Here is a 21,959-nt window from a genome sequence, read left to right on the forward strand (position 1 = left end):
TTTTTTTTTTTTTTATGAAAGTGTTGTGATAGTTCAGCTTGTACCTAAACTTTTAATAAAAGATTAGATAGTGGGGGAGGGGAGGGCCGGGGAACAGGGTAGCCAAATACGATTTTGGGGCAACTGCTCTGCAGTTTGGTTTTTTTTTTGGGGTTTTTTTCCAAATGACAAATTTTCCAGAGTCAGAGAAGAAGAAAAAAAACCTCCAGTTGGCAGACTGGGGTAAAAAACAATCTAAAATGGCTTGTAGATTATATATCGGACTCAGGAATGAGATTTTGAGCTAAAGGCACATGAGTATGATGATTTTTTTTTCTCCCCTCCCCCTCCAGTGCAGCTCGCTTCTCCCGTTCGTTAACCATGTCATAACCTTCAGAGTAGGTCACGCCTGTATTCCAGTTTATTATATTTAATAATCTCGGCAATAGCTTTAAATTAACGGACTTTACAAAAAAAATACTATCAAGGTTTGTTTTTTTTTTTTCCTTTTTTTGGGACAAATTATGTATGTACAGTGTTTATTTTATTTTATTTTTCCTTTTGATATACCTCATTTTTACTGTTCGTGCAGCATTCAGGAACATGTATTTTGCAATATCATTGAAAATAATAAAAAGAAACCGTTGTGTTCAAGTTATTTGTATAGAAGCGTGAAAAATGTTCTAAAAACCTTGAATGCAGCAAGCTTGCCTTTTGTTGTAGACGAGCAAATGTCCACCAGTGTTAGAAGACCACCGCTATTCTGTAAGCGCAGAGGCAGTGGAGTCCGGCTGAATTTCCAGAACACAAAGGCCCGGTAATGTAGCGGATATTGTAGCAAAAAGGTACAACCTGTAGGAGAATGCTGATTCTCTCACATCATCTGTAGTGCCACAGACAAGAATAGACGTTTATTAAATATTCCCAAAAGTTTTTGTTTTGTTTTTTTTCTTTTTATATAGGGGACACCCTTATTTTTATAGTAGATTTCAGCCATGTAACCTTGAACGTTTATTAATGGTGAATGCTCCTCCCGGTGAGAGATGAACATGTATGCGGCGCAGCCATTTAATGTGCTGCATTGTTGAGATTCACCCACAAAGGCCAACAGCTCTAGAAAACAGAAAGTTCCTTTTTTTTTTTTATTTTTTTAACATTGTAGCCAAATGACAGGAGCTGCTTGGGAATACTTTATGGTTAAAAGAAAACTGGCAAAGCATCTCCATCCTGATAATATGCCCGTCTGCTGCCATCATGCTTTTCTGCCTCGGGCCGTCTTCTTATTGAGCGTCATGATGGATAGACTGTGCTCAAATATGTTTAGGACCAATTTTTTATTAGGGGGGAGGGGGGGTATATGGAAGTGTTAAATTATGACTGTTTTTTTTTTATTATTCCTGGAGTGAGTGTTTGTACATTGGGTTATAGGGAGCAGTTGTTGGTTTACTGATCTTGGTTCACTACCCGGTGACATGTTTCCATACATACTTCTTAGGCTGCTTTCACGCTACGTTTTTTTTTAACATACGTCATGAACGTTTTTTTGCTGTAAAAGCGGATCCTGCTTTTACAGCAAAGAAACGCATGTGTTATTTTGCAGGATCCTGTCACTTTACGTTTATGGGCGGGCATTGGAGTCATGTGATCGGGAGTCAGTGGAACTGAACGTGATAGACTGGGAGCCGCCTTCTGACAGCTGCGGAGGCTCGTAACCAAGGTAAACATCGGGTAACTTGCTTGGATACCCAATATTTACATTGGTTACAAGCATCCGCAGGTGCTCGGAGCTGGGCTCCCTGCACACGTAATCAACGTAAACATCGGGTAACTAAGAGAAGCGCTTTGCTTGGTTACCCGATATTTATCTTGGTTATGAGTGTCCGCAGCTCTCAGGTGAGAGAGGAGAGGGAGAGAGAGGCAGAGAGGGACTGATCACGCGAGGCTGGTTTCTGGGCATGCTCAGTAGAGCAAGCAGGATCCTGTCTATTAGCATGCCAGCGTTCACATGGGTTTGCATGCAGTATAGTCAGGATCCAGCAATTTGCAGTATTTGGACACAGCTCAAAAACGCTACAAGTAGCGTTATTGAAAAATATTAAAAAACTGCAAGTCGCTGGATCCTCACTATAACGCACGCAAACGGAGGTGAACGCATGTTGACGCGAGTCCATTGCAAATGCATTGAAATGAAAACGCATTTGCACTGGATCCGTTTTTGCGTTAAAAAAAAGTTCAGGACGCATGTTAAAAAGACGTAGTGTGAAAGCAGCCTTATTTCCCCTCATAAACTGACGAACACAGCTAACTGTTGTCCCTACAAACCTGAAATGTGGTGGCCTGAACATAAACCATAGCAATCTGTGCTTTACATTCATTATATGACCACATTATTATGGCTGCGTTGTACACGTTCCCATGATTCTAAGCGGCTCATTTATAGTCACCTGCAAAATTTGGTAATTTGAAGCAACCAGAAGACCAGACTTGCCCTCTCTCCTTTGTGCAGAAGTGAGGTTCATCCCCCTCGGATGACATTAACTTGGATCTGCATTAGCTTCCATTGAAGAAGATATGTGCTTTACTGCAATTCCACATCAATTAGAAGACTGGTGTCCTCTACCCTCCCTATCTACCATTTGTGTTGTGAAAAAGATCGTGGACATGTAGTTTTAAGACTGACCCAGCGTGAACCCTAACCTCCTTTATCAGAGAGCTGCACATTATCTTCCTAATTTAGTGCTCAAGGCAAAGATTACCTGGTAGCAATTTCATACTGTACATACTGTGGGCAGCATTGATCAGAACCTTGCTGTGTGACTGCCTGAGCGTTTCAGAGACGACAGTGTGAAGAGCCAGCTGAGGACTATATGGCGAGACGTGACTAGTCCGGCACTATCCTTCAGACTGCTTCTGTCCTTTGACAAGTTACTCGTGTGTATGTAGGGAGAAATCCATCAATCAGATAGAGAGATAAGGGGAGAAGCCTGTGGAGGTGCTGGTACCAGACTAGTCTGGTCCCTCCTGATAATGCTTGGCCAGCTCTTCAGACATTTTTTTGTTCAAAATGCTCTGCCGTCTCAGAGAAAACGTACAATGCTGCAATCATGGTTTGACCTGGCATTAAAGGGAATCTGTCACCAGGTTTTTGCCATCTAATCTTAGAGCAGCATAATGTAGAGACAGAGACACTGATTCCACCAATATGTCACTTACTGGGCTGAACTGTGTAGATTTATAAAATCACTGATTAATCAGCAGTAGATTATCATTAGAGGACTACTTGGTGTGCTGCCAGATAGTCCAGAGTATTCATGAGCTCTGTATAACTACTAGATCTGCAGCAGAGAAAACATTGATTGTATCAAAGCGACAGCAAACAGCTCAGTAAGTGACACATCGCTGGGATCGGGGTCTCTGCATTTACATTATACTGGTCTCAGATGGGGGAGCAAAAACCTGATGGCATATTCCCTTTAAATAGCATAACAAGGTTTTCTGCAGCACTACAAAAACTCTGATTCTTTTTTTCACATGTCACTGGCGTAAGTAACCATTGTAAACTGTCCCTAAAAAGCAATAACATTTGTGAGATTTGGGCAACTCTGAAGGGAACCTGTCACTAGTTTTTTCAGTATTGAACCAAAAGTAGCACCTTCTGCACCTCCTGGGCTGCATTCTCTGAAGGTGTACCTTGTTCCAGACTCCCCTTCCAGACCCCAGAAATGCCTTTTGTAAAATCTGCTGCCACATATGTAAGTGAACCGTTCTGGTTAGATGGGCATCCTCTTTTTCGGCTCCTGTCCCTCCTTTTGCCATCCTCCTTTGATGATTGACGTGGATGACTCCTCCATCATCATCCACAGAGCTAGCCTAAATTGCGTGCCTGCGCAGTCATTTCTGACTCGCACAGGCACACTTCGCTATGCTTCATTGTGGGCAGAGCCGAAAACATAGGTGCGCTTGCGCGAGCCGGTGAGCTGTCTGCGCAGGCGCAAGATTGTGAGAAAGTTCACCAGCTTGCTCAAACACACGTTTTCAGCTCTGCCCGCAACGGGGCAGCACGAACTGCGCCTGCGCGAGTCTGAAATGGATGCGCAGGCACGCGATTTAGCCCAGCTACGTGGATGATGGCGGAGGCATCATCCACATCAATCATCAAAGGAGGACGGCGAACAGTGGTAAAAGGAGGGACAGGAGACGAAAAAAAGAGGAAGCCCATCCAACCAGAACGATTCATTTACATACGTGATGGGAGATTTTATAAAGGTACTTGTGGGGTCTGCAAGGGGAGTCAGGGCACATGGGGCACCTTCATAGGATGCAGCCCAGGAGCTGCATATGGTGCTAATTTGAGTTGAATACTGAAAAAACTGGTGACCGGTTCCTTTAAAGACGCATGGCGGTAGTCCATGAAACCATAGATTCCTATTAAAGCTCCATACAGATTATAATACCGCCACATGCATGAGCTCTACTGGACAGTTACTGCAATCAGAGCTCAACAGGTAAGGTGTGATGGCTGGAGTTCAGCTTTTTAAAGATGCAGCTTACGATCTGGTCCGGGGGCTGCCGCCAGCAGGGTCTATTAAAGTAACAATGGAGCAGAGTTGCGTTTTTCCCGGTTTGGTGGGTAAACGTCTTACTGTATCAAAGAGGAATAAATAGATAAAATGTTTTGGGTTTTTTATCAGTATAGTTATTTAGCTCATTATTTGTGTATTGAAGTGCACTTGTCAGTTACACAGTGTGCTGCCATCTTGCATACGGATGGTTGTCCTGAAATTTAAAGGGAATGTTGTACTAAGACCAGCAACTTTAAAGAGAATTTGTCACGAAGTTTGTGCTATGTAATCTGACAACAACACGAGGTAGAGGTAGAGACAGAGACCCTGAATCTAGCAGTCACTTAGTTTACTGAATGCAGCAGTTATGATCCTCTGTTTTTCTCTGGTGCAGATCTACAGAGTTCACTTTGTTGATCTGTGTGTAACCCACCCACACCACAGCTTCCTGTATACATTGTATAGTGACAGAGAGATGCTAATCAGTGCTGGGGAGGCGGGGTTGGCTCAGCAGGCAGGAGACCAGTTGTCTAGTAGTGATAATCTCTTGCCCATAAAACACTCATTGTAGTGCAACAACAAAACATCATGCTGCTCTCAGATTACATAGCACAAACCCAGTGACAGAATTTCTTTGCAGAAGAGGTGGCAACTTTACAATCGCTCGGGATCCTGCATTCATTTCGATTCAGATTTTTTTTCTTTTCATTCTGATCACTGGTGTTGAATTACTTCTCTGGTGTTTTGTGTTGGTTTTTTTTCCTCTATACTTTCAGTGGTGTCGCTTTGCATACATATGCTTTGCTGGCCTCTTCAAATAGGACCCTCATACACATGATCAAAATGGGTCCAAGTGATTAGCAAGTTATCACCTTTCCTGTGTTGCGGAGGCTTACCAAAAATCTTACTATTAACTCTTATGTCATTTACCAGTTCTGCAGGGAAAGGCATTACATACTTATGGAGCTTACTACTTCTGGCCACCCGACTAGCACTATAGCGTGCTGCATAGTGGGTGTAATAATACCGCCCGTGCTGGTGAATAAGATTCCCTTTAAAGATCTCGGCATTATGAACTCAACCGAAACGACTGGGTAAGGGACAAGTGCCCACTCATTTTATTGTCCATTTCAAACGGGTACATGCTTCAAAATCAGTATTATGGCGAATGTGAGTATTTGTATTTTTGTATGTAGGTGTGTGTAAGGACATATGGGTTGGGCGTGCAATAAAACAGTTCAATTTTTTTTCCTCTCCATGCGACAGTATGCACAATTTTTATTTTTTTTTTTCCCCTCCGTGGGCCACAAATCAGAAAAAAATACCACAATATCAAGCCATTTTAATATTTTAAAAATACAAAAAACGCTCAATTATTGCTGCTGTGACAAGTCAGGCCACGTATTCATACAGTTGCTTTTAAAAAAAAAAAAAAAAAAGACATCTTAAATAAAATCGGTCAAATGTGGACAATGTTTTCTCTTACTCCTGCTGCTCCCCTGATAATGCAGTTTATTATTTTATACGTTTTAGTCTATAATACTGCTCCAAAGATATGGACCAATTTTTATAGTCCAGAGGGCGTGGCTCACACGATCCTCTGGGGGTGTGGCTCACAGGATCCTCTGGGGCGTGTTCTTAAGGCAGCCACGCCTCTTTGTAAAGAACAAATAACATAAATTAGTACTATATGAAAAGGTCCATATAACTGAAACCGTAAGGCAAGTTATTTAAAGAAAAAAAACTATATATATATATATATATATATATATATATATATATATATATATATATATATATATATATATATATATATGTCAAGTGAGCAGTGGGAAGAAAGTAAGGATAATAACTGTCCACTTTGCCCTAATGACAGGTTCTCTTTGTTTCTCAAAAGTCAAAGAAAGCAACTTGGCCTTATGCAAGTTGAAATTAATTTTCAGCCAACTTGGGTTCAGATTTTTTTTTTTTTCTTATTCTGATTTGTGTTGAATCAAGCTTGTCTTTCTTAATTTCCTTCGACAGTACAATCTTCTATGGAATCATGTTACTTCAAGACTTTGAGGCTGAACTTGTGTAAAAAAAAAACATTGGGAAAAAAATGGAAGTATTATTGCCTTTTTATCATGATCATTATTTGCCTGTGTAATTTCATGATGTTCCTTTTGTATGTACTGTTTATGGTCTATTTATACACTACAACAATGCAATGTGTGTTTTTAAACTATCAGAAAAGAAATGGCAAGTGTACAAGATGTCTGCAATTTCTCTCATCGGTCCCTGTTTTTATATATATGGATATAAATATATATATATATATAGATGACGTTTACTATTGTTTCCGAACTTTGTCCACATGCGCCAAATTCCAGAGATATTTTTAATTGATTTAGCTTTGACTAGAGAAGCAGCATGGACGAGCAATATGTTATCATTTATTTTTATTTTTTTTTATATATATATATATATATAATGTTTTAATTTGGACAAAGAAATAGAGAATATGAATTTATCTTCTGCTGATGGGATTCCACGTTTACAAGTTGTTTTTTGGGGGGAATCCATGAACTTTTTATTTTATATTTTTAATTTTTTTTTTGCGAGGGGACAGGAATTGTGGACCCTAAGTTAAAATAAAAAAAAAAAAGTTACAACAGAGTTGGTTGTGTGGCTTCATTTCTTTCTTCTAGGACATGCTGTATGTGATCAAGACCATTCAGTACTGATGATAAAAGAAACAATCACACAGGATAGATGGGAAGAAACACTGCTATATAGAGATGCCTTTTACAAAGAGCTGGCATTTTTTATTTACCTCTGTATTCGTTGTATCAATGGAGAGTCCAGTAAGATATTTGTGCTGCTGTATACAGTGTCCTGAAATGGAGAACATCTTGAGCAGTCCTTGTGGTCCTAAAAACTACATTGTGGAAGACAGCTCCTAAATCATAGCCAGTCATACCCAATTATTGCCCAGTTTAGCAAAGAAATGTATATATTAGCTTAATGTCCATCAAACCCGCTGATCTTGAAAGGTTCGGTTGACACTTTGTGTATGGGGCACCAGCCTACTAATTGTCGAGTGAGATGTCGTTCGGGCAGTTGAGCCATAAGCTATCTGATATGTATTGGGGCTTCAAACCTATTCAGTGATCAAATGGTAAAAAGTTTGTAGCTTTATTGCATCTCTTATGTGACTATAACACTTGATAATCGATCACTGTTCACTATGGGCCTGTGTGAAAGGACCAAAAAGCCCTCCAGACACATCGGCTGACAGTCAAATGTGCATGGAACCCTTGATAATTTGTTGGGAGAGAATATCAATCTGTTGTGTTTGATTTCAAATTGCCGATCGTATGATCGCCCGAAGTTTTTTTTTTTTTATACAAACTGCGGAGTTCCCCTTTTATTTTTGATAACCAGCCAAGGTAAAGCAGACAGCTGAGGATTGCAGTTGTTTTCTTCAGGCTGGAGTCACATTTGTGATTGACCTGCGCATGACTCATGTGAGTCTCTCAATGCATCACCCAACACAGCAGCTGCTCTCTGGACAGAAGCTGGTCAGCTTCATGTATTTCTATGCAGCTGAGACGCTCCTGTCCAGGGAGCAGTAGGCCGTGCCGAGTGATGCGATGCGAGACTCATGTTTGTCACACGTGAGTCAATCGCAAATGTGACTCTGGCCCCACATGCGTTGTTTATCAAAATTAGAGGAAACCTCACATCATTTTTTTTATTGTTTATTCCATGTTAGAGATGAGCGAACCTGTGGAAGTTCGGTTTGGAAGGTGCAGCCGAACCTCCACGGGTTCAGACTTGACCCGCAACCAATAGAAGTCACTGATTGGCAGTTCGGATCTCCACCCACATTCAGCCAACCATAAACAGTGCACTTCCGGGGGTGAGTAGGTGGAGTTTTTCTATTTGTTTTCGGGGGGTTGCACACGATGTCTGATCATGCTGTTCTTACCCCCAGTGCGAGCCGTTCAAACACTGCAAGCGGCTCACACTGGGCTGAGCAACAAGCGTACCTGAGCACAGTGATGCTTGTGCGAGTAGTCAACATACATAAAGCATCCAAACAGTTTTTTGTTTTTGTAAAGTCGGTGTTCGGCACAACCTCCGAACATCAGGTTCACTGATCTCTATTCCCTATCCACATTTGTTTATAGGGCAATTGTCCTTATCTTATCCCCATTTTGCTTCCTTTTGCATCCCTGAGCCCTTAACATTACCATTTTACAACAAAGTTTGGGTCACCATTGACTTATATGTAGTCAAATCTGGGTCACAAACAAAACTTAACTAAAGTGTAACTGAACGCTAACCCAAACTTCCATTAGTCTGCTCATCCCTACACGGAAGCACTCGGCTCAACGAGATGACTGCCAATCCATCTGTGTATGGCTGCCTTTAGCCCTCTAGTATCATCTTACAGTACTTAAAATTGAATTTCTTCATTAAGACTGTAGCTATGCCCCCTCTCCGAAGCAAGGATTGAAAAAGAAGAATATCTTTCTAATGTGTAAAGTTTGACCTGCAGAACCTGTAACGGGCACGTCATTCATGCTGCATTAAGATTAGTTCCTATTCTCCCATGGATTTTCATAGGGATGTCGGCCCATGTTAAGTGTGGTACTATACTAAATATTTGTAGACATAACCACATATAGTTGAAAGGCTCTCAAATAAAAGCCATTATAATATCCTTGTCACCCACAAAGGTCTACAGTCAAAGTGTAATAAGAAGGCTCACCTAGTATTAGAAGTTTATTACAGAAATATATAACTTACAATGCTGCATAATATACAGTGGAGACTCAGTCTACATCTAATTAATGTAAACTACTAAGAAAGTGCTATACCAAAGAGAGAGGAAATGTGCAGATTTCATATATACATATACAAAAAGCAGAGTCTATATATGTTCTGCCTTTCTGATTCTCCCCCCCCCCCCCCCCGCCTTAGAGGGTCAAGGAGCAATAGGGATATTGTAGAACATATTTACAAGCCAATATAGCAACTACATGGTGATTCAGACTTTCAAGTCATAAAGTTTTGAGAAATTCCTGTTAAGGGGGTCGCCTAAAATTTGAAGGGGAAAAAAATACCGTATATAGAGTGACTATGCTGCCATACTATATATAGTTCTTGGTCATGAGAAAACCCTACTTTCTCATTCTAGATGAACACTTAGGATCAGTACACACGGCGAGTAATACGGAGCGAGTGGAATGCGATAAAAAACTGCATTTCACTTGTACCATTATTACTCTATGGGGCAATTCCCATGAGCGATTTTTTTTTTCTCAGACCCAATCGGACCGAGAAAACAATCGCAGCATGCTACAGGTGCAATGCGATCCTGTTCCACTTGCACCCATTCAAGTCTATGGGGGCGAGAGAAACATTGCACTGTTCTCGCATTACAGCAGTGTAACGCGATTCCAGTGCGATTCTTGTACAGCCGGCAACAGAGGAGATAGAGAGATAAATCCATTTCTCTCCGCAGCGCCGGCCCTCCCCTCCGCAGCTGTGGTCTGATCGCATCATCGGACCACAGTCGCATGACACTTGGCTCCCACTGTGCTGAGAGCGTGAGCCGAGTGTCATGCGAAGACTCGCACATAACTCCGTGTGGGCTCAGCCTGAAATGGTTAAAATAAAACAGAAAGGGTTCGACACATTAAATTGTTATAGAACTATGAGATTTTGGGGGTTCTAGGTCCTGAGTCCCCCACCGATCACTTCACCTCATCCAAAAGAGGAGTGCAGCATAGCTTGAGTGCACACAGAGCAGAGTATGGATTGAATATAAAGCACAGGCTGTGCTTTCTATACGGCCTGTGTGCGCTCATCTCATGAGCTGTGCATGCTCTAAAAAAATAAATTGTATTAAAGGGTTTGTTACTCTCTAAGGGCTCTTTCAGATGTCCATGCAATTCGGTCAGATTTGCAATTGCAATGCACAAACTGGCCACTCTTGACACGAGCATTACAGATTACGGCCTCATAGAATATATGAAGCACCGTGTATATGTACATATATATTATATATATATATATATATATATATATATATATATACACACAGTATATATACACTCTTAAGGCCCCGTCACACTATGCAACATCGCTAGCAACATCGCTGCTAACGAACAACTTTTGTGACGTAGCAGCGATGTTGCTAGTGATGTTGCTGTGTGTGACATCCAGCAACAACCCGGCCCCTGCTGTGAGGTCGTTGGTTGTTGCTGAATGTCCTGGGCCATTTTTTAGTTGTTGCTGTCCCGCTGTGAAGCACACATCGCTGTGTGTGACAGCGAGACAGCAACAACTAAATGTGCAGGCAGCAGGAGCCGGCTTCTGCGGAGGCTGGTAACCAATGTAAACATCGGGTAACCAAGAAGCCCTGTCCTTGGTTACCCGATATTTACCTTTGTTACCAGCCTCAGCCGCTCTCACTGTCAGTGCCGACTCCTGCTCTGTGCACATGTAGCTGCAGGACACATCGGGTTAATTAACCCGATGTGTGCTGTAGCTAGGAGAGCAGGGAGCCAGCACTAAGCATTGTGCGCTGCTCCCTGCTCTGTGCACATGTAGCTGCAGCACACATCGGGTAATTAACCCGATGTGTGCTGTAACTAGGAGAGCAAGGAGCCAGCGCTAAGCATTGTGCGCTGCTCCCTGCTCTGTGCACATTTAGCTGCAGCACACATCGGGTAATTAACCCGATGTGTGCTGTAACTAGGAGAGCAGGGAGCCAGCGCTAAGCAGTGTGCGCTGCTCCCTGCTCTCTGCACGTGTAGCTCCGTGCGCTGGTAACCAAGGTAAATATCGGGTTGGTTACCCGATATTTACCTTAGTTACCAAGCGCAGCATCTTCCATGCGGCGCTGGGGGCTGGTCACTGGTTGCTGGTGAGCTCACCAGCAACTCGTGTAGCGACGCTCCAGCGATCCCTGCCAGGTCAGGTTGCTGGTGGGATCGCTGGAGCGTCGCAGTGTGACATCTCACCAGCAACCTCCTAGCAACTTACCAGCGATCCCTATCGTTGTTGGGATCGCTGGTAAGTTGCTTAGTGTGACGGGGCCTTTAATGTAACCTAATGTCATTGTGTCATAGCTGTCATATTTGCTTGACTGGCTTTCCCAAGTGTGTCTTATCATCTTCAATTGTCTGCCTAATTCAGGTTCAATGAAAGGTAAACGTGGTGTGAGGACAGCAGTCACACTTATCTTTTTACACCACATTTGCATAATACAGCTAAATGTTTTTAGAATTCTCTTCAGACCTTCCCTCCATGATAATCTGGTAATAATGCATTGCTGCAGTCCCACAAAGGTAGCTATTCCATCGTTGCATAGGGGAAAATAAGTATTTTATACACTGCTGATTTTGCAAGTTTTTATCGTAGGTACACTTCAACTGAGACAGACAATAAAAATAATCCAGAAAATCACATTGTATGATTTTTAAATAATTAATTTTCATTTTATTGCATGAAATAAGTATTTGATACAATAATATTAATATTTGGCACAGAAACCTTTGTTTGCAATTACAGAGGTCAGACGTTTCCTGTAGTTCTTGACCAGGTTTGCACACACTGCAGCAGGGATTTTCACCCACTCCTCTATACAGATCTTCTCCAGATCTTTTAGATTTCAGGGTTGTCGCTGGCTAGGCCATTCCAGGACCTTTGAAATGCTTCTTACAGAGGCATTCCTAAGTTGCTCTGGCTGTGCGTTTTGGGTCATTGTCATGCTGGAAGACCCAGCCATGACCCATCTTCAATGCTCTTACTGAGGGAAGGAGGTTGGCCAAAATCTCGCGATACATGACCTCATCCATCCTCCCTTCAATATGGTGCAGTCATCTTGTACTCTTTGCAGAAAAGCAGTCCCAAAGTATGGTGTTTCCAACCCCATGCTTCACGATTGGGACGGTGTTCTTGGGGTTGTACTCATCCTTCTTCTTTATCCAAACACGGCGAGTAAAGTTGATACCAAAAAAATCTATTTTGGTCTCATCTGACCACATGATCTCCCATGTTTCCTCTGGATCATCCAGGTGGTCATTGGCCAACTTCAAACTGGCCTGGACATGTGCTGGCGTGAGCAGAAGAACTTTGCGTGCCCTGCAGGTATTTAGTCCATGATGGCGTAGTGTATTAATAAAGTTAGAACTACAAGCAGCTGACCCACTCCTGTCAGGAGAGTGTGTGGCCGTGCCGGGTGATGCGAAGCGAGTCTCTCACAAATGTGACTAGCCTTATGGTAATCTTTGAGACTGTGGTCCCAGCTCTCTTCAGGTTATTGACCAGGTCCTCCCGGGTAGTTCTGGGCTTATTCCTGACCTTTCTAAGAATCGTCCTTACACCACGAGGCAAGATCTTGCATGGTGTCCAAGACAGAGTAAGATTGAAAGTCATGTTTCTTCCATTTTCTAATAATTGCACCAACAGTTGTTACCTTCTCACCAAGCTGCTTGCCTATTGTCCTGCAGACCATCCCAGCCGTGTACACGTCTACAATTTTGTCCCTGGTGTCCAAATACTGGTCTTTGGTCTTGGCAATGGTGGAGAGGTTGGAGTGTGATTGATTGTGTGGGCAGATGTCTTTTTATACAGGTAACGAGTTTACACAGGTGCAGTTAATACAGGTAATGAATGCAGAGCAGGAGGGCTTCTTAAAGAAAGAATAACAGGTCTGTAAGAGCCAGAATTCTTGATGGTTGGTAGGTGATCAAATACTTATTTCATGCAATAAAATGCTAATTATTTACAATCATACAATGTGATTTTCTGGATTGGGGGGGGGGATTCTGCCTGTCACAGTTGAAGTGTACAGTACCTACGATAAAAATAACAGATATCTCCATTCTCTACAGGTGGGAAAACTTGCAAAATCGTCAGTGTATCAAATACTTATTTTCCCCACTGTGTATATATTATGAAATATATGAAGTTGGCATACTCGGGACAGCTGCAGTCTGTCCTTGCAGTGCGATCCAACATCGGACCGAATTGCACGAACGTTTGAAAGAGCAAATTTACAATGAGATCAGAACAGGTTAATCAGGGTAGAGATGGTCTAAACATCAAAGACAAATGTGGTAGTGAATAAGCTGTGTTTTACCACGGTTACACATTGAGTTTCAGTGAGGGTTTTTTTACCTCAGTATTTGTAGCCGAAACCAAGAATGGGTGATAAATACAGAAGTGGTGACGCGTTTCTATTAGACTTTCCTCTGATTGTCTCACTCATGGTTTTGGCTACAAATACTGAGGTAAAAAACTCACCAAATACTTCGTGTACACATGACATCTTTTGTAAATGTTGGTTGTTGTGCAAATTGTAATGTTAACAGTGATGAACTCCTAGATTTATACCCTAAAGGGTATATTCACGTTTGCAACTAAAAGTTTTTTGTTCCAGTACATTGAATACAGAGAGCCTAGTGTGGGCATAGTCAGCTTTTTCAGCTCTGCTGCATTGCTAAGTCTTGCCAATGTTCCGGAATGGAAGTAGTTAATGCCACGCTGCCGCAAGAAATCCAGTTAGTTGATTTAAAAATGCATTGTTATTCAGTCAACGCATTTTAGAGATCAAGTCTCCGTCAAGACACAAATATCAACATTGTCAATTCTGTCCCGATGAAGGAGACATGATTTAACGTGTAGACTGGATAAACAATGTATTTTTAAATTGGATAAACAATGCATTTTTAAATTAACTAACTGGATTCCTTGTGGGAGCGCGGTATTAACCCCTTCTCTTCTGGAACATTGGCACAATCTGTGTTTGGGGCTGCCGCAGCCAATTTTCTTCTACATTTGACACAGTGGTTGTGACTTCTCACAAACCAATAAGGTGAGCCTTAATCTATTGTGATCCCCCTTGGTAAGACTCCATTGCGCTTTCTCTTCTTCGGCCCTTGCATTGCTAAATCTAAAAACTGAATGTATCATAACGGCTGCACCCAGTAATCTAAGTGATACACTGTTGGATTTAGAGTCTCTACCTACATCATGCTGCTCTCAGATGAGGTAGCAAAAACCTGTTGACTGATTTGCCTTTAAAAGAAGTTTGTTACCACAAAATGACTTTTCAAACCAAGCACAGGTATTCAGTGCACTTTTCCTCCTACATGTTTACCCTTGGCCTTCTCAAGAACATGGAAAGCTAGAGCTGCCAATCAAGTAGGAAGGGGGAGGGGATCTATATGTAAAACAAGTAGATGAGAAGCTACACTGAACTGCTCAACTATGCCAAGAGAGCACCAAGTGTCAATGTTATTTTGAACAGTCTTTTTGTGCTGACCCCCGCTCAAGCGAGGCGCGAGATTATGGTCGGCGCTGTGCATGACCTCACCAGCACCATCCTCCCATAATCTCGCGCCTGCGCATTTAGCTCACCGGCACTAGAGCGAACTGCGCCTGAGCAGACATAACTGCACAGGCGCAAAATTTGAAAATGCGACGCGGATGATGACGGAGGCGTCATCAGGTCAATCAAGATAGGAGGACGGCGATCAGCGGCAGGAGGGGGGACAGGAGCAGAAAATGAGCCCACCCAGCTGGCCAACCAAGGTAATTAGCATACCTAGGTTTTATAAAGTTATTTTTGGGGTCTGGAAGGGGAGTTAGGGCCAAGGTGCACCTTCATAGAATGCAGCCCAGGAGCTGCAGAAGGGGATTCTTTTAGTTTAATAGTGAAAAATCTGGTGACAGGTTCCCTTTAAGAGTGTTCTTAATGTGCCCAATAACCACACTGAGAGCCCAGCTCCTAGGAGGAAATTAACTTTATTTCTCCCGCAAGTGTTCAGCTTCCAGTCATAGGGGTGGTACCGGCACAGATTCAGTCACCGCTCAGTGCGTAGTGAGTGACGGCTGTAACTGTACCCACAGTACTGACTCACAGCAAACTGTAAGTGCTGGCGCCGGGCATGATAAGAAGACTATTAACCTGCAGATTAACCCAATTAATAGTGGGGTCTCTTCACATGGGCCATTTACACCATTAGATTCTCGTAGATGAGTGCTCCTATGAACGCTCATTTCACTATCATTTTTCAGTGTAAACCAGCTGCCGATCACTCAATCCTTCATTAGCACAAATTATTTTTTTTAGTGTGCATCTGAAGCACAGTCTTCCTGTATAAACAGACTTTTAAACAACCACCAATCAGTAAATATTTAGCAGGTCATTTGCCCAAACTGACTTTTGTCTCTAAACGGACTCACACCCTGTTAACCCTCTCTAATGCCAATTTAACATTTGAAATGTTTCTTTGTTGAAAAACTGATACTTGGTGCAATATAGAGGCATAAAGAGTCAACCCTGGAGAGAGAATTCATGTGTCATGGCTTCCCCTTTTAGGCCCAGCAGATGTGTCGGTGTTGCGTCTCCCTAGTATATTTGGTCAAGATGCTAAAAAGGAAAAACGTAAGGCAGCTGCCTTCAATTTTTCATTTTTTTTTTAACAGGATGGTCTCGTATATATCAGGGAGGCTTTGCACCCTCATTTCTTAAACATGCTGCTATATTTTTCTAAATATCTAGGTTGAGATGCTTACGGACTAGTGGCTACTTGCATAGTGTATGTAGAAGTAATGTGATTAACCTTTTATATCTCTCCTTCTCCATCTAGACCAGAGCTACTCCACCTGAATTTTTTGAAAAAGGCCATATTTCAATTTCCCCATATACGGTAATGCATTAATCCCAGACAGATCTGGAAAGTTAAATCTACTGCAGTGAAGCTTCTGTGGGATTGCTGGCTTGCCCTGGCCCGGCCAGGCTGCTAGATCGTAGACTGTTCTTGTAGAAAGTTTTCTGCTCCTGTGATCACACGTTCAGGTTCGGTGGCCATTGCAGCTTCTCTGAGAACTTGCATATGTTCTTCAGCTGCCGAAAGGGACTGATCGATCCAATCCATACCAACCGTCAGATGACAGGCATTTTTTGTCACTAAAACAAGATGGCTCACAGACAGCAGAAGAGCCGTAGTTCTGAAAATTAAACAAAAAAAATAACATATATGAACATAATATGAACAAGATCCAGTATTTTAAGAACTTATGGAAAAGATATCAAAATTGGAGGTAATTGTTGATTTACAATAAATAGCAAGTAAAGTCAATGGACCCGATTCATCAACGTAATTTTGCCAGAATTCTTCCCACAATGACTGAATAGTCAAGATTTTTGGGTCAGTGTGAAGTTCTGCAAAAAAATATGGGATTATTTTTGCATTTTCAGGCCAGTTTCTTCCAACTAAACCAAAATGGGCAGAATATAGTGTTGCTGGGGTATGGCACCATGGTTCAGCTATTACATGATGAGCTTTGGCATTACCTACACCAGATTTCTGATGTGGCACACTCCACTCATCAGATGCTACTGATTCATGAAGAGACATGCACCTCTCCATGAATCAGGAGCCGTGTCAGACTGGCTACCGGAGAAACCACCAGCAATACCAGGCCTGGCTGCGGTTACCTGCATTGAACTCCGGAGCTCTCACCTGAGCTCTGGAGTGCAGCCCGGACAGAACTCAGGGTTTGCAGGACTGAACCGCGAGCGCCGACTGATTCCCCGGCGATTGCAATTCAGTTCATGACAGCTGCGGACAGGCCAGGCTGCACTCCGGAGCTCAGGTGAGAGCAGGTAACCACAGCCAGGCCTGGTATTACTGGCGGTTTCTCCGGTAGAAAGTCCGACACTGATCAGGCGCATCTGAATCTACAACACCACATTGCCTAGATCAGTGTTTCCCAGCTCCAGCCTTCGGGCGCCACCAACACTGTATGTTTTCAGGATTTACTCAGCAATACACGGGTGTTGGAATCATCACCTGTGGAGGTATTTAAGTTATCACTAGTGCAATACAAAGGAAATCCTGAAAACATGCACTGATGGTTCACCTTGAGGACTGAACTTGAGGAACACTGACATAGATGACCTCGATAAATTCTGGCCAATATACAGAGGAAAACCACCTTTGGGAAAACTAAGCAGCCATAACTTCTATTGCTACTATTACTATTGTTGTGTTCATGGTGTATAGACAGAGCACACACATGCATTGGAGCATTTTTAGACTAAGTTCCTATGATGGGTTTTTGATGTTGCAGCATTTCTGCACAAAATAGCTAAATTAGGCTATATACATTATTATAACATTTTGATGTTGAGGCTATGTTCCCACCATGAGCTTTTGATGAGTTTTTGATGTTGCAGAATTTCTGAACCTGTTATGTAAATTAGGTTACTTACGGGGTTTTTTTTTTATTGTGTTTTTATCGTGTTTTTGAAGCTGCATTTTTTCTTTCTTATTGGTGTGTTATGTTTTAAATAAAGCTGTTTTGTTTTTAATACTACCTGGTATTTAACTTTGAGAAAAGTCTATTAATATAATACTATGCTGATTCCATGCGTATTTGATGTGTTTTCACAGAGGAAACGCACAAACATGCCTGTGCGTTTTATTCTGCATTTAATGCAAGTCTATGGGGAAAATCTGTAGATAAAACTCAGAGTACCTGCAAGTCAAGTTACATGTTGCGGATTTGAAAGACGCACCGCAAGTCACTATACACTGAGTAAAAAAGAAGCCCAGTGGGCAGGAGATTTCTATAAATCCCGTCCACTTTGCTAGAGCTCTAAGATGCTGTGATTTTCTGTAGCAAATTACGCAGCAACAAAAATTCACCAAATACTTATTGTGGGCACACAGCCCAAGGACACAGTCATGTGAAGATTTTACGCATTTAATACAATTCTGTAAGGAAAATCTGCACCTAAAATTCAGCGTACCCATAAGAGAAATTGACATGTTATTGCTTTAAAAAAATGCACCACTGTCACTGTAGGCAGCATAAAAAAAAGGCATTAAATTTCTTAACCCTTCCCGACATTGAATGTACCGGTACGTCCTGGCAATTGTGGATGCGCGGGAGCTGTGCACACATGATTGCCGCTGGGACTTCAGTTTATGCCACAGCTGAGCCCCATTTCTCAAAGCCAGGAGCAGTCCCTGCTCTGCCTCTGGCTGTTTAACCCCTTAAATGCTGCAATCAATAGCAATCACAGCATTTAGGGGCTTGGGGATGGACTGTGCTCCCTCTTCCAAGCGATCGAGAACCTCACAACATGATCACTGGGGCCGATCATTGTCATGGTATCATGATGACCTCTGGGTCAGCCAGCTATGGCAAGTCTATTGGACCATGCCAGCAGCATGGTCTTAAGGTACCGTCACACTAAGCAACTTACCAGCGATCCCAACAACGATAGGGATCGCTGGTAAGTTGCTAGGAGGTTGCTGGTGAGCTGTCACACTGCGACGCTCCAGCGATCCCACCAGCAACCTGACCTGGCAGGGATCGCTGGAGCGTGGCTACACGAGTTGCTGGTGAGCTCACCAGCAACCAGTGACCAGCTACACGTGCAGAGAGCAGGGAGCAGCGCACACTGAGCGCTGGCTCCCTGCTCTCCTAGCTACAGCACACATGGGGTTAATTACCTGATGTGTGCTGCAGCTAAATGTGCACAGAGCAGGGAGCAGTGCACACTGCTTAGCGCTGGCTCCCTGCTCTCCTACTTACAGCACACATCAGGTTAATTAACCCGATGTGTCCTGCAGCTAGCTACATGTGCACAGAGCAGGAGCCGGCAGCACAGGCAGTGAGAGCGGGGGAGGCTGGTATCAAAGGTAAATATCGGGTAACCAAGGACAGGGCTTCTTGGTTACCCGATGTTTACATTGGTTACCAGCCTCCGCAGAAGCCGGCTCCTGCTGCCTGCACATTCAGTTGTTGCTGTCTCGCTGTCACACACAGCGATCTGTGCTTCACAGCGGGACAGCAACAACTAAAAAATGGCCCAGGACATTCAGCAACAACCAACGACCTCACAGCAGGGGCAAGGTTGTTGCTGGATGTCACACACAGCAACATCGCTAGCAACGTCACAAAAGTTGTTCGTTACCAGCGATGTTGCTAGCGATGTTGCTTAGTGTGACGGGGCCTTTAGAGGGCTTCTATCAGTGTAAATCTGACAGGTATAATCCATTTAAATGCTGGTGCATTGCAATGGATTAACCCCTTCACCCCCGGCCACTAAAACACCCTAATGACCGGGCCATTTTTTGCAATTCTGACCAGTGTCACTTTGACAGGTTATAACTCTGGAACGCTTCAACGGATCCTGGCGATTCTGACATTGTTTTTTCGTGACATATTGTACTTCATGTCAGTGGTAAATTTAGGCCGATATTTTTTGCGTTTATTTGTGAAAATTTAGGAAATTGTGCGAAAATTTGGAAAATTTCGCAATTTTCAAACTTTGAAAATTTATGGCCATAAATCTGAGAGATATGTCACACAAAATAGTTGCTAAATAACATTTCCCACTTGTCTGCTTTACACCAGCGCAATTTTTGAAAGAAATTTTTTTTTCGTTAGGAAGTTAGAAGGGGTCAAAGTTCATCAGCAATTTCTAATTTTTCCAACAAAATTTACAAAATATTTTTTTTAGGGACCACATCACATTTGAAGTGCCTTTGAGAGGCCGAGGTGACAGAAAATACCCAAAAGTGACCCCATTCTAAAAACTGCACCCCTCACACTGCTCAAAACCACATCCAAGAAGTTTATTAACCCTTTAGGTGCGTCACAGGAACCAAAGCAATTTGGAAGGAAAAAATGAAAATTTTACTTTTTAACACAAAAATGTTACTTTAGCCATAAAATTTTCATTTTTACAAGGGAGAAAAGAGAAAGTGCACCCTACAATTTATTATGCATTTTCTCCTGAGTACGCTGATACCCCATATGGGGTAAAAATCAATTGTTTGGGTGCACGGCAGAGGTCGAAAGGCAAGGAGCGCCATTTGAATTTTTGAACACAAAATTAGCTGCACTCATTAGCGGACGCCATGTCGGGTTTGAAGACCCCCTGAGGTGCCTAAACAATGGAGCTCCCCCACAAGTGACCCCATTTTGGAAACTAGAGCCCTCAAATATTTTTTCTAGATGTTTGATGAGCACTTTGAACACCTGGGGGCTTCACAGAAGTTTATAACGTTGAGCCGTGAAAAGAAAAAAAAAATTTTTTACCACAAAACTGTTGCTTCAACTAGGTAGCTTTTTTTTCACAAGGGTATCGGGAAAAAATGCAACATAAAATGTATTGTCCATTTTCTCCTGAGTACGCAGATACCTCATATGTGGTGGAAATCAAATGTTTGGACACACGGTAGTGCTCGGAAGGCAAGGAGCGCCATTTGAATTTTTGAACGCAAAATTAGCTGCACTAATTAGCAGACGCCATGTTGGGTTTGAAGACCCCCTGAGGTGCCTAAACAATGGAGCTCCCCCACAAGTGACCCCATTTTGGAAACTAGAGCCCTCAAATATTTTTTCTAGATGTTTGATGAGCACTTTGAACACCTGGGGGCTTCACAGAAGTTTATAACGTTGAGCCGTGAAAAGAAAAAAAAAATTTTTTACCACAAAACTGTTGCTTCAACTAGGTAGCTTTTTTTCACAAGGGTATCGGGAAAAAAATGCAACATAAAATGTATTGTCCATTTTCTCCTGAGTACGCAGATACCTCATATGTGGTGGAAATCAAATGTTTGGACACACGGCAGTGCTCAGAAGGCAAGGAGCGCCATTTGAATGCAAAATTAGCTGCACTCATTAGCGGCCCCATGTCAGGTTTGAAGACCCCCTGAGGTGCCTAAACAATGGAGCTCCCCCACAAGTGACCCCATTTTGGAAACTAGAGCCCTCAAATATTTTTTCTAGATGTTTGATGAGCACTTTGAACACCTGGGGGCTTCACAGAAGTTTATAACGTTGAGCCGTGAAAAGAAAAAAAATTTTTTTTACCACAAAACTGTTGCTTCAACTAGGTAGCTTTTTTTTTCACAAGGGTATCAGGAAAAAAATGCACCATAAAACGTATTGTCCATTTTCTCCTGAGTATGCAGATACCTCACATGTGGTGGAAAGTAATTGTTGGGCGCATGGCGGGGCTAAGAAGAGAAGGGCACCATTTGACAGCAAAATTGATTGGAATCATTAGCGGACGCCATGTCACGTTTTTAGACCCCCCCCCCCCATGGTGCCTAAACAGTGGAGCTCCCCCACAAATTACCCCATTTTGGAACTAGACCCCTCAAGGAATTTATCTAGATGTTTAGTGAGCCCCTTGTACCCCCAGGGGCTCCACTGAAAGTTGATAACGTTGAACCGTGAAAATTATTTATTTTTTTTTAAAAAAAATTTAAAATTTTTGCAGCAACAAGGTAGTTTTTTTTTTTCTCTTTTTACAACGGTATCAGGAAAAAATGCACCATAAAACGTATGGTGCAATTTTTCCCGAGTACGCAGATACCTCAC

At 42.5% G+C, this 21,959-nt stretch overlaps 2 protein-coding genes across 3 annotated transcripts in view; one reads left to right on the plus strand and one right to left on the minus strand.

The window, feature by feature from the left end:
- The window catches only part of ZNF281 (zinc finger protein 281), a 36,324-nt gene extending 32,632 nt beyond the window's left edge, over nt 1-3,692 (plus strand). The window contains exon 7 of the mRNA XM_075350202.1: nt 703-3,692. Within this exon, the coding sequence (XP_075206317.1) occupies nt 703-727 (25 nt within the window). The 3' untranslated portion in view covers nt 728-3,692. The remainder of the gene's footprint in view (nt 1-702) is intronic.
- A 7,916-nt stretch (nt 3,693-11,608) lies between these two features.
- Nucleotides 11,609-21,959, minus strand: part of TMEM98 (transmembrane protein 98) — a 111,999-nt gene continuing 101,648 nt past the window's right edge. For both annotated transcript variants that reach the window (XM_075350203.1, XM_075350204.1), the window contains exon 7: nt 11,609-16,559. In XM_075350203.1, the coding sequence (XP_075206318.1) occupies nt 16,352-16,559 (208 nt within the window). In that variant the 3' untranslated portion in view covers nt 11,609-16,351. The remainder of the gene's footprint in view (nt 16,560-21,959) is intronic.

Source organism: Anomaloglossus baeobatrachus, chromosome 5 (assembly GCF_048569485.1).
Source record: "Anomaloglossus baeobatrachus isolate aAnoBae1 chromosome 5, aAnoBae1.hap1, whole genome shotgun sequence".
Lineage (NCBI taxonomy): Eukaryota > Metazoa > Chordata > Amphibia > Anura > Aromobatidae > Anomaloglossus > Anomaloglossus baeobatrachus.